The sequence below is a fragment of the Megascapheus bottae genome, chromosome 7 (genome assembly GCF_031878675.1).
Source record: "Megascapheus bottae isolate mThoBot1 chromosome 7, mThoBot2.hap1, whole genome shotgun sequence".
In the NCBI taxonomy this organism is placed as follows: domain Eukaryota; kingdom Metazoa; phylum Chordata; class Mammalia; order Rodentia; family Geomyidae; genus Megascapheus; species Megascapheus bottae.
The window spans coordinates 55,020,334-55,033,715 of NC_143515.1; the positions used below are offsets into that span (position 1 = coordinate 55,020,334).

Sequence of the window (13,382 nt, forward strand, 5' to 3'; positions counted from 1 at the left end):
GCAGTTATGTGATGAGGTATGTTTCTGTGAATTAGAAAGTTTAGATTTCTCCTTCAGCCATTCCCCTCACCACCCTTCCCCTATTTTCAGCAAAGCCATAAAATACTTCTGCCTGCCTGCCTGTCTGCCTGCCTGCCTGCCTGCCTGCCTGGCTTTCATTCTGTTTGTATGAATTAAGTCGACAGGATAAATACTGACATTCCCAGCTACAGGCTGAAACAATGTTTGCCTGTTCTGCTCAGTGAGTCGAGGAAAAAAAAAAAGGGAGCCTGACATCACCCTATACTGTACATTCCCGGCATAGATCATTTATTTAAGTCCCTGAAAAAATACAGATGTTTTACCAACTGAAATAAAATCCTTTGTAAACACTGAGCTTGGAAAAATGTGACACTGACCTAGCTGGGAGGTTGGAGCAATGTGGGGTGAAGACAAGGCAGAATGGCAGATACAGAAATTTTATACTTGGCTGAATTAGAAATGTTCATCTCATAGCCTGCATGTTGCAAAAAGAAAAAGATCAAATTTGTTTTTAAGAAAGTCCAGTTGCAAGCATGAGTAGAATTTGTGGATCTTCAGAGTTTGGCATTATTCATGGTTATAATATTTGTCTCTGAAATGAGCATCTCTGTTTTTACTGGAGTTGGCCCTTCTCAGGGCCTGCTCAATCCTCTCCTGTTATTGCTGGATCCTGCTGGCTTCTGGAGCTCAGCTGCTGTTTTTTTTATGTAGGGAAATTTGCCTGGAAACCATGCTTGGTGAAGAGGAAAACCCATCTCAGTGTTGCATTCCCAAACAGCCGTATATCATCTTGATCTTGTCTAACACAAGTCCCTATTTTAGTCCAGCAGGGTAAACCAGACATTTTACTGGTGCACTGCAAGTTTTTTCAGGGAAGTCTTTTTAGGCCCTGTGGCATTTATTCAAAGAGCATTGCATTTGCTCTGTAGAGTTGCTTTTAAAATTCTGAGCTGCCCAGATGGACCCCATCCTTTGCACAGATGCTTGAACCCCATTAAATAACCTCTCCCCACAGTCTCTCTGTGTTTAGAGTAGCAGGTCAAAGGATAACTACATCCAGGTTTTCCAAGTGGAGTTTCATTAAGGCTTGTGTCTTAAGGGCAAGAAATCCAGTCTATTCCCTGGTCTCTCCTACACAACAGTCTCTGCTCCCCAGTGGTGCCAGGAGCAGTATACCCTTCCCCAGGACGGCTGCCTGCCCCATTGCTATTAGTTGTCTTTGGTTGACTCCTGTGTGCTTTCAGTCTGTTTCTGACTAGTATATAACTATCTTAAGACAACAAAGCTTTCTTCTGTTTCTTCTGCTGGTAACATTTGAGTCCCCCTCCAACTGATTGTCCCAGTGTGATTATTGAGTGCCCTTTAATCTCAAGAACTCCTGTTTTGCTCCACAAATTACCCTAGCCAAAGTAAACATCACATAGATGTTCCCAACCTTTACCGCATTAAATGAGATGTTAAGCCCAAGCTCATTAAATGGTCTCCCTCATTCTCAGAGCTACTTTGATTCTCTTATATAATCCTGCTCTTGAAAGATGTCACTTTAGTCACCATCTGTGCAAGTTGAGTCTGTTTCCTGATGTTCAGCTCTAAGTCTACAGCAGTTAACACACCCTGTCCTTTTGGCCCCCATTGTGCTTCTCAAATGGACCTTTCCTTCTTTATTCCACTCATGATAAAATTTAGAGTGGGATGGGGGGAGTCACACAGTCAGATCCTGCAGGCAAGCAAATCAAGAGGGATGGTATATACCTGTGGTTCTTTTTGTCCATCCTCTACTTTCAAACTTCTGATAAGAGATTTAAGATTAGTAAATATTTCATTTTCCTCTTGACCTTGAAAAAGTTAAAAGAAGAGCAGTGGCGAGTGGCATTGGTACTCAGGCAGCAGTGTGAATGAGGTGGGCTGGAGAGGACTTCTACTATCTCAGAACTAGCTGCTGTTGCTCAGCTGGAGTCATGGGACTGTTGTTCAGCAGGTAGGTAGGCCTGAGATAACTGGATCTTCTGACTTTTCCAAAGAAATTGGAAATAGGGGTGATTTTGATGTGCCATTTATTGCTTAACTCACAAATATTGATACTAATAAAAGAACTACATAGAAGCTACATGCCAGTGGCTCATGCCTATAATTGTAGCGACTCAAGAGAGTCAGATCTGAAAATCACAGTTCACAACCAGCCCAGGCACTCAAAATCTTGAAACTCTTAATTCCAATTAGTCATTAAGATGCCAGAAGTAGAAATGTGGCTTAAATGTTAGTGCACCAGTTGTGAGCAAAATAGCCACATGAGAGTGAGAGGCCATGAGTTCAAGCCACAGTACCAACAACACAACTAAAAAAGAGAGACAGGCCCTAGTAGCTCACACTTGTAATCCTGCCTACTCAGACATTGACCTAGCTGGGAGATTGGAGCAATGTGGGGTGAAAACAAGACTAATATCTGAGGATTGTAGTTTGAAGCAAGAATGGGTAAGAAAGTCCATATACTTATCTCAAATTCACCACCAGAAAACCAGAAATTGTGCTTGGCTCAAAATGGCAGAATGCTAGCTTTGAGTAAAAAGGCTCAGGGACAGCATGTAGGCTGTGAATTCAAACTCTGGGGCTAACAGAAATTAAGAAGAAGGAGAAGGAGCAATAGGGGGAGAAGGACAGGGGAAGGGGGAGTGGGGAGAGGAGGAGGGCTATGTGGGTCAAACAGAACCTCAGCAGCCCCTCTTTAGTCACAGACTACTGATCCTTTAAGATTATTCTTAGACTGACTCCACTACCTTGAGGACACCCTGGCTATGCTTTTTGTCATAAAGGACTATTTGCCCCGTGTGTGTGTGTGTGTGTGTGTGTGTGTGTGTGTGTGTATAGTTATAGTTGTAGACTAACTTGAACAGTTTTCATTGTACAGAAAAACTGAATTGGTAGTACAAGAGGGCTCCCATGTATTTCTCTTCTTTGCCTTTCTACCAATTTTCTCCCTATTATTAATGTCTCCATTAGCATGGTACATTTGTTGTAATTAACGAATCAGTATCAACACATCATTATTAATTAAACTCCATAGTTTATACTAAGGTTGATTTTTTTTTTCCTAATGCCAGTCCTGGAGCTTTACCTGGATGCTGTCTCTGGGCCTTTTTTCTCAAGGCTAGTCTTTATTACTTGAGCCAAAGGACTTTTTGGTGACTAGAGATAAGAATCCCTTGGTCTTTCCTGCTGGCTTTGAACCATGGTCCAGGATTATATTTAATGCCATTTTAACATCTTTTTAAAATTCAGTTTCTCCTGTATGCCTTCTCTTCCCTTGATTCTTTTCAAGGCCAACTATTAATATCAATCTTTCTGTAGAGCCTTCTCTGCCTATATTTAGCCTGGGGTGGGAGGGAAGGAACAGACAACACACTCACTTTTTTTTTGGTGGGCCATGGGGCTTGAACTCAGCCTAGGTACTGTCTCTGATCTCTTCAGCTCAAGGCTACCTCTCAACCCTGAGCCCAAGCCCTACCTCCCATTTTCTAGAGGTTAATTAGAGATAAGAATCTTACCCTTTTGTTGCCCAGGGTTGGCTTTGACCCTTGATCCTCAAATCTCAACCTCTTGGGTAGCTAGGATTATAGGCATGAGCCAGCTGTGCTTGGCTCATTTTTATCTAGTGCCTACTATATGCCAACTAGTAGATGTATTCTTTCTGCTCTCTCCCATGTGGCTAGGTTCTTACTATTAATCTTCCCCTTCAGATGAGGAATTTCACTTCTATGTCTTCACTCAGTGTTGCTAACTATAGCAGCTCATTGAACCTATGAGGAGGTGTCCTGAAAGAGTTCATATAGGGAGAGGCATGATATACCAACATCTGTTTCACAAGTTGCTAAGTTCCTACTATGCCCCAGACTTTGTAAAGGTGAGGTCAGGCATGCTCAGGCAAGTGATGGAAATGTAGCCGTAACAGGTAATACATCCCATCCAGGTAGTGCCGGGAAGATGTTGATTTTCCATTTGTTCAGGTCTAGAGTTTAAACTGGAGGACAGCAGAAACTGTCCCTGATGCAGCCTCTTGGACAGAACCTTGTAAGAACAGTTGCTTAATAAATATTTGTTGACTGAATGTTTGAATCCGGTTACACATTCAAGACACCTAAAATGACACCAAATTTCTCAGAGTTTTCATGTCTGTTAATTGCCCTCCTCAGATCTGACAGCTTTGGATTCTCTCTCACTTGGTGCAGGCTGTTTATAAATTAGAGCAGCCCTGGGCCCAACTGAACTCTTGGCCTAGGAGTTCTTCTAGATAAGAACTTTAGGCAAGAGAGAAAGAGAAAGTAGTCACTTTGCTTCTGCCAGCCTTAAGAGCTGTGGGACAAATGAACCTTCCTGGGAGCTGCCTGGGGAGCCTTGGCCTGACCATGGATTCAGAGACTTGGCTGTACACCAAAGTATGACCTCTTTTTCATTGGTCCAGCTGTCTTCAGAGTCATGTGAGAGTGGTTGTGTTTTCCAATTCTTTAACTGTCTTAAGAAAAAAGATTGCAAAAACACTTGCCTGTTTCATAAATTCCTTTTCCTTTTTCTGTCTTATCTCTTCCTTCTCCTTCCCTATTTCATTTTTTCCTTGACTTCTCTGACTCCATGATTCATTTCCATTGCTCTCTGTTTCCTCTAGTTGCTTATTTCCATCAGTTTTTCTACGTGAACCTCTCTCTTCATTTCTTTCATGTAAACAGATCACTCTCTGTCCCTGGTGAATAACTAGGATTACAATTGTTGTCTGGTTTGTACCCAGGGTGACAGAATTGATGGACCTGTAGGCTGATTTTCATAAACCAGAGCTACCAAGCGTTTCAAAAACAATCTTGTTTTTGCCAAGCAAGGTGAACAAATATAGGACTAAGTTTAAACATCCATCAGGAGTTATTTTTGAAGTGATTGCTTCTAAATGAGAAGCATTTGAAAATCTCACAGCTTTACAAGTAAATTCCAAAATCTTGTGTTTTGCTGGTTTCTGCTGATTAATTATGATCTTGTGACACCATGAAAAGCCCTGGTAGTTGATTTCGTGCAGCTGGGGAGAAAAGAAATCCAAGGCTCAGTGACTTTGCCAGCTTTTTCAGGACAGTGACGATTGAGGCTGAGGGAGGTATTTTTCCTCTGGCAGTCACCACATAAGTACAGAAGCCCCAGCCAGACCCAGTACTCCAGGCTCCATGCCGGGCGGTTTGGGTCACTGTGGGGATGTGGCAAGAGAGCAACATCCTGATCTGTTGCTTCTGAATAATAGATCCTTTATGAGAGAAACCATTTCCAGTGTCCACATTGGGACCATGTACATTCTCCTGTATAATCAGTTCTATTTAGTTAGTTATAGCAAAGTAATCGAAATTCATTACAATTCCTTAGTCAGAAGGTGCTTGCCATGTGTTTAAGGGTGGTGATTGCAGATTACTGTGAGCCCAGCCTCTTACTATCAGGAAAGAAAGAAAAGAAAAAGTTGAATCAGATTGCTCAAGAAGAATCATCTGAAGCTCCATTGAAAGATATAATGCGTGGGGGCGGGGGGAAGACTAAGACATAAGAATTTCTGTGACATGTCTTTTTCCTTGGGATGAGCTCTAGTCAAAGGGATTCATCTCATTCTCTTTTATTCTGCATTTCAGATTTGTGCTCTTCTCAGAAACACGTGGACTCCATTGTTAGAACCATGACCATTTTTCTAAATATAAACACTAGAAAGAGAGACTGCCTTCTCCTTTGAATATTGATACAAAAGAAGTGGAGCAATTCTACTTTGACCTCTAAGGGAAAGCTGCTTTAAAAAAAAAAAATTTCTAAGTCACAAACATTACCACTTGGTATTCGTAATTTCAAGCACAGATGTACCTACTCTTTTAGCCAACACCGTTCCCATGAACCCAGACTTGTATAGCAGTGTAAGACTCTCAGACTATCTTTCCTGTATAAACACTTTGACTTTGAAAGGATCATTTTTAGTCTCTTATGAGGTTGCTAACACAAAGATGTTTGCATTTCTTTGCTAAAATCACTACATAGGCTGCTTCTAACTAATAAGCTGCTATAGCAAATGTTTGGTTACAGGCTAGGGGATTCAGAGCACAGATATGGGTGGAAGCCATAGATTTTTGTACACTACTACAATCTTCTGTGCCTCCATCTGCTTCTTTTGCAGAGATTACAGCCACCTTGCATAGGTGTCTGTTTTCTTTGAAGGGAATATTTTGAGGAAACCTAAAACAGATGAACTGAGTGCTTAAGAAAAATACATTTTCACATCAAGATGTTGCTTTTTGTTTTCTTTTTTGGTTTAGGTTTTTCGTTTGTTACAAGCCTACACAGACTCGAAACACAAAACAAATTCAGACTTTCTGCAGGAGCTGACTGATATTACTGTTTGTACCAAATCCAAACTCTGGCTGGCCAAGAGGTATGTTAAAATGCTATGTAAGCAAGGAGTTATCGATCAGAGGTTAGCAATATATTCAAGAATTGCTGTTTCTAGTTGTGAAGAGTTTTGGATCGTTGGCATAAGTTTTCTCAACTTTTGTAATATTTATCCTTTTAGAACTTGAAGTTGTGGTAAAGAAAGAAAAATATTTTCTTGACAAATTTTTCTAAAACTTCTGAGTTACTGGGGGGCATGTAATATGGCTTTTTATTTGCCCACCATTCAGATGGTTTTTATTAATTCCTGCTATGTGCCAGCCCTGTGTTAGACATTATAACAATGAAAGATGGTGATTGACTCCGTCATGTGATACAAATTCTTAGAAGCAGTGACAGCTCAGTGATTAGAAATTGGCGCCCAGCTTGAGCAGGCACTGAAAGACAGTATCGACAGGAAGAAGGCTGAAAGTGACTGTTTTTAGGTGACTAAATGGGTAACTTGAAAAAATAAGGCAAAGAAGGCTGGATACCTGTATTGTTTATTATGGAATATAGAACACGAAAGACAAAGGAAGAAAAACAATTTTCCCTGTAATAAGTCTCATAGAGAGTTTTCTCTGTGACACTATTACACTATTCAAAATCTGTACTGGAGGCCTTGCAAGGCCTCACTGTGGATGTTCTGTCATTTGGAGCAGAGAAGGTCCAGAGGGTCCCATGTGCTACCTTATCATAGCTCAAGCTATATTGTGAGTATATTGGTTATCTAATGTAGTGGACTCTACTTTTTTTATTGTGTTTCTCTTAGGCTCCTCACTTTATATGGAAAATCAAGTATGGGAAGTATGAGGCCCACAAATAAGTTTAACTTAATTGTTGAACAATAAGCTATATGCTAGCCTTTGTTAGAAGAAATAGGGATGCAGTGGTGCTCAAGAAGTGAGAAAGTAGTGATAAAGATGTATGGGCAGATTATTTTCACCCAATATGCCAAATGTAATAAGAAGTACATGTCATTCAGGAGTGACTCAGAAGGAGAGTAAGGGTGAGCTGACATTGAACCAGCCATCAAGAGATAATAGAATTCTAGACTTTCATAGTAACATGAAGTAGTCTGGCAATTTTGGGGAGCAATGAGAAACAGTCCCCCAAATGACACAAAAAGAGACTGAGGAAATAACAGAGGCCATAATGAGAACTCTTAAAGGAAACCTGTGGGTGAGGGGAGCCATTGGTGAATAACCTGATACATAGCGGAATGGGGAAGTGGTGGTAGAGTCAGCACGTTTAGCTTTGGACAGAGATATTGAGGAAAAATTTCCTAGTATCTGAAATGACAATAAAATTTTGGTAAGCTTGTCATGTTTCATCCATTTTCCCCCCTATTATATTTAGAGAAGAGCTGTTGCTTTGCCACGAACTGTCTCCCTGAGACTAGTACCATTCACTCTCTTAGCTTCCTCAGGCCATGATTTCTGGAAGAACAGGGATTTGTGTTCACATATATACTCTAATCTGTCTATGAGTATATAGGTCACATCTTTCTGATGATTGCTAGGCAGGAAATCAGGGCTCTCCAACAAATAATCGTTTTGAAACCCTACTTCTAGCCAGGGCTGCCTCAAGAATTCTAACTATAGTTCTTCAAGTTTTGTGTGTGTGTGTGTGTGTGTGTGTGTGTTCCAGTCCTGGGGCTTGAACTCAGGGCCTGAGCACTGTCCTTGAGTTTTCTCAAGGCTAGAGCTCTATCACTTGAGCCACAGAACCACTTCCAGCTTTTTTTCTATGTTATGTGGTACCAAGGAATCGAGCCCCTGTCTTCATACATGCTAGGTAAGCACTGTACCACTAGGCCAAACTCCCAGCCCTAGTTCTTGAAGTTTTTTTAAGGAAGGAATTTCTTCCCTTTAGCTTACTGCTTCTTCATGGGTACATAGGGAGTTATTACCGTCCTGCCTTCTGAATCCATTCCTTCTTCTTGAATGTGATTGAAAAAAAAAAAAAAAGTGAGCAACAGTCCAAACATTGATAGCCTTTCAATGTCATCAGCCTCCTCTTTAGCTGGAGAATTCCTCCAGTTCTTCCTAAACCTCCTCTGTGGTCCTTCTTGCTATTGCCTGACCATGTTTCCATCATCATTCTGGTAAAGCTGTAGGAAGTGAAGGCTTAAGTCACTATAATTCACTGGATTTCTCTCTTCTTTTTTTCATATATTTTTATTGTAATTAATAGAAGGGTTACATTATATTTGCCAGATAGAAGGTGCATTAATTCACATACATTGATACCCTTTCTCATGTCTTGGTCCCCATTTCCCTCCCCCCTACCCCTACCCCGATTTCTATCTTCTTTACCTAGAGTCCAGGAAAGTCATTTTGCTGTCTTTAGTACAGTCCACTCTCTTACTTTCCAGGTGTGAACTTTCCCCTTGGTGAATTGTCAATGGATGGTTCCTATATAGCTCCCCAATATAAGTTTACAACTGTTAATCAGCATTATTTTAGAGTCACGAATAGTTTGAAAAGAAAATAGGTTCCCAAAGTACAATGCTTTCCAAAGCTTTGTATGTCTTTCTTTATTATCTGTATTCCTGTTATGACAACTCTAAAGATCTTCAGTAGAAAGTTACAAGATTGAATATAGATGAAACTTGAGCCTCCTCCACATTTGTCCTGTTCCTGAAGGTCTTCTGCTCTGAGGGAGATTACATCCATGCTCAAATGAGCCCGTTTGGGGTCTTAGTGGTCCCCCTTTCAAAGCAAACCTTCTCCCTGCCTTTCTCTTTAAAATGTTACAATGAAAAGTATTTAGGTGGTTTACGCCTGTAATCCTAGCTACTTAGTAGGCTGAGATCTGAGCATCAAGGTTCGAAGCCAACCTGGACAGGAAAGTCTGTCAGACTCTTATCTCCAATAAACTACTCAGAAAGATCCAGAAGTGATGCTATGGGCTATAGTAGTAGAGTACTAACCTTGAACACAGAGAGGCTCAAGGACAGAATCTGAATTCAAGCCCCAGGACAGGCAAAAAAAAAAAAAAGGAAGAAAAGGATTTAACTGCTAAAGAGGCTATTTTATATCACTAATAATTTATACATGAAAGATTAATAAATGTTCTGTTGAGTCCACTAAGAATTTTTTTTTTTTTTGCCAGTTCTGGGGCTTGAACCCAGAGCCTGGGCATGTCCTTGGACACTTTTACTCAAGGCTAGTGCTCTGTCACTTGAGCCACAGCACCACTTCCAGCTTTTTCTGTGTGTGTGATACCAAGGAATTTAACCCAGGATTTTTTGTATGCTAGACAAACACTACTGCTAGGCTACATTCCTGGTCCCCCACTAAGGATTTTCTGTATCATTTTATTATTAAAAAAATTAATGTTACCACAAAAAAAGTTGGGTTACATTTTAGCACCTTTTTCCTCCTGTAATTTATTTGTTTACCAGACTGAGTTCATTCAGCCTAATAAGCACAAAAAATTTTGATGGATGTGTTATTTATTTGTCCTTTTGTTCTCAAAGAAGTATTTTTTTTAATTCATTGGAGCCATGGGATAATGAATTCTGTTTTTAAATTTTGATTCTGAAATTGAGGGTACATGAAAATCTTTGTCATGTATTTGTGTTTTGACTTTACAAGATTAATAAGGACTTATATGAGGTGGTTGAGCCGTAGTCATGGAGTTTTGGGAGGAATTTTTGGTGATGAATGGCTAACTGGCAACACAGCATGGGTAGCAGAACTGGGCTTCTGCTCTTTACAGGCCACTTTTCATTTCAAGATGTCAAAACCTTTATGGAAATCAGCTCATTAATCCTTCAGGTCCCTTCATTCCCCATTTCCCTCTCTTCCTCCTTCCTCAATCCAGTTCACTGTCTCATGGTGCTAAGGCAGTTTACCCACTACTGAAGGAAAACTAAGCTGACCTAAGCCAGAAACTAGGGAAAATAAGGATGAGCTACTAGCCTAGAAAGCCTGGCTGTAAATGCCATGAAAGAAGACTGAACCCAGTCCCTAAGGATGGCTCAGTCTGCCGCCCTCGCTGTTGATCAATTCCAACTTCATCATAGTCCTAACTGAAATAGAAAGAGCTTGGAAAAGTCCTGTCAAGTCAGACTAAAAAAAAATTATGTACTTTAGTTGAGAGTTAGAATTACTATTAGAATGAACTTAAAATTTTTTCAGAAATGAATTTAGCCATCTAGAGTCTCACAAAATATGTGAATGCATGTTGGGTATTCCTTCTAGTAAATTCAGCGAACTGAATATACGATTTATTCATACTAAATGTGCTCTCCAAAAACAAACATGTTTCATTCTAAACTTTTTTTCTTGTCAGTGTAATATATGCTTATCATAGAAAATAGTCAAGTACAAAACCTAGAAGAAAGGAAATAAAAGGCTATTCTTACCACAATCCAGTGGAATCTGCTAGTATTAACAGTTTAATATAGTTACTTCCTTTTTATTTGTACAATAAGTTTGAGTTCCTCTCTTTCACTTGGTAGTATTAAAAGTATTTTCTAGCCTTCTTATTTAAAACTATGGTACACTGGGCGCTGGTGGCTCACACCTGTAATCCTAGCTACTCAGAAGGCTGAGATCTGAGGATTGAGGTTCAAAGCCAGCCCAGACACAGGCCATGAGACTCGTATCTCCAATTAACCACCAGTAAACCAGAAGTGGTGCTGTGGCTCAAGGGGTAGGGTGGTAGCCTTGAGCTGAAGAGCTCAGGGACAGCACCTAGGCCCAGAGTTCAGGTCCCACAACTGACCAAAAAAAAAGCATGTTAATCGCCTGGGGATCTGATTAGACTAAAGATACTCACTGTCTCTGGTGAGAGCCTGCTCTTCTGCCTTTTCTTTCTTTCTTGTAATATAACCAGCTTCCAGGTGACTTTACTGCTGCAGGTTCAAGTACATAGTACTTGAGGAGCAAGGGCCAGAGAGCCAGCCACTGTGATGGTCCAAGCCCCAGGTAGGAAAACTCCACTCACTTGCCCTCATACTCAGGGTCTTAGAACTGTGGTCTGAAACTACAGAAGAGGGTAGGAGACAAGGCATCTGCCCGGCATTCTCTCCTCACTCCCACCCATCAGGTGTGACCTGTACTGAGAGACTGTTTGATAGCAGGTATGCCTATGGAAAGTCCACATTCCCTAGTCTGGATAACAGTCCCTGTGGCATCAGTGCCTAGGGCAGTGCTATGTTGGCATACAGTGGGTATTTATCATTTTGAAATAGTACAGTGGGGGAAAAATAGTATAATGGAAAAAATAGGCTCTCAACAATACAAGAATAGGTCTCAAAACAACCTTGGAAAGAGATTTTTAAATAAAATAGTGTTGATAAAGAGAGAGCCGAGGGAAGCCAATGTTTGCTCAGGTACCAATGTTACTCTAGGTACCAAACCTAGATGATCCATCTACTTCCTATCCAGCTTTCCTGTCCATTGTCCTCATACCCCTCTCTGCTCTTTAGCTCTTCCTCTGTCCCCCAGGACACATACTTCCAGCTGTTTTCCTGTCTTCTTTCCTTTTCACCCTTATTCACACTCCCATCTCTTTCTTTTTTCTCTTACTAGTCTGTCCTAAACTGAGTGGTAGGCCCCTGAGGGCCTGTAGATGTAAGTGTGTAAAGAAAATACGTTTATTAGAGACAGAGATGGGGCTTGCTTTTTGTGTGGCAATCCCAGCATCTCCCTAAGGCATCTGTGGCCAGCTGCTGAAGTTCTGGTTTAGGATTCTGTTTAGCTTTACAATAGCTGAATACAGCACTTATTTTTCTAACCACCAGACTTACTCACACAAGAGACTATACTTTGTAGGCAGAAATACTGGGGCTTGGGTTTGATTCTACTTTCCCACTGTTCCCTATCTCGTAGTCCCAAAACCATTCTGCCTTAGGTACTACCCCTTCCCCAGCAAAGAGGTCCTTCAAGCTGCAGGTTTCTGTGGGGAGCCCGGCCCCTCCCGCGTGGTGGCGGGACCTGGAGGCGCGCGTCCCCCTCTCACTGTGGGGCGGCCTGCGGTGCTGGTGGCTGCGTGACTCAGGGATATCTGCCGCATGACCGGATGAAGGCCGGCATCCATTTTGGGGAGTGCTGCCATTGTTAGTGGAAGCCTGGTCTCTGCGTGGCCGGATGCATGAAGGGTGCATGACTGGGGCGTGTGAAGCCATGACTGGAGGGCCTGAGTGAGCTGGCATGAGTTGATTGGCCCACTGCCTGTATATAGCGGCCTGGAGAGAGGAAGGAGCGGGGAGGAGGAGAAGAATAAAGGATCCTGCTTAAGCTAGCATTGTGTCGCGCGTCTTCTTTGGGGGACAGGGATAGCGCGTGATAGGTTTCTGTTTTCTTTCCAGGCCACTGAAATGAATCCAGTGTAGGAGAATTATTAAAATATATGATCATGTGGCATTTTGAGATTGTCATTTGTAGTTTCTGCCAAAATTTTAAGGGACACAAGTTTTAACAGGATGGTTAGCACAAAGCAAGTTTCCAATCATTGTTGAAACTTACATGTTGCTTTTTTATCATTGCTTGCTTGCTTTTCTATTCCCTTTCTTTCCTCCTTCCTTTCCTCTTTCCCTTCTTCCCTCACTAAAGTAAATGTTTCTATAGTATCTTTCCCTTTTTTCTAATTTTAGGAAAAAGAGAGATTACTAGATGCCGAGTGATGGCTCATGCCTATAATTCTAGCTACTCAAAAGGATAAGGTCTGAAGATAGTGGTTTAAAGGCCGCCTAGTCGGGAAAGCCCGTAAGATTCTTATCTCCAATTGATCAATGAAAAAAGTCGGAAGTAGAGCTATGACTCAAGTGGTAGAGTGGCTAGCCTTGATCAATAAAGCTCAAGAATAGCCCCCAGGCCCTCAGTTCAAAACCAACAATGAGCACCAACCGAGAGGTGGGGGGGGAGAGAAACCAGAGAGAGAGAAAAAAAGAGAGAGAGGGGGGGGGGGAATCATTG

At 41.4% G+C, this 13,382-nt stretch overlaps 1 protein-coding gene across 1 annotated transcript in view; it reads left to right on the top strand.

Annotated features, from left to right (window-relative positions):
- LOC150060818 (tRNA (32-2'-O)-methyltransferase regulator THADA-like) overlaps window positions 1–13,382 on the top strand; it is a 241,115-nt gene that overhangs the window by 147,337 nt on the left and 80,396 nt on the right. The window contains exon 10 of the mRNA XM_090337046.1: window positions 6,339–6,454. Coding sequence (XP_090193172.1) covers window positions 6,339–6,454 — 116 coding nt within the window. The remainder of the gene's footprint in view (window positions 1–6,338; window positions 6,455–13,382) is intronic.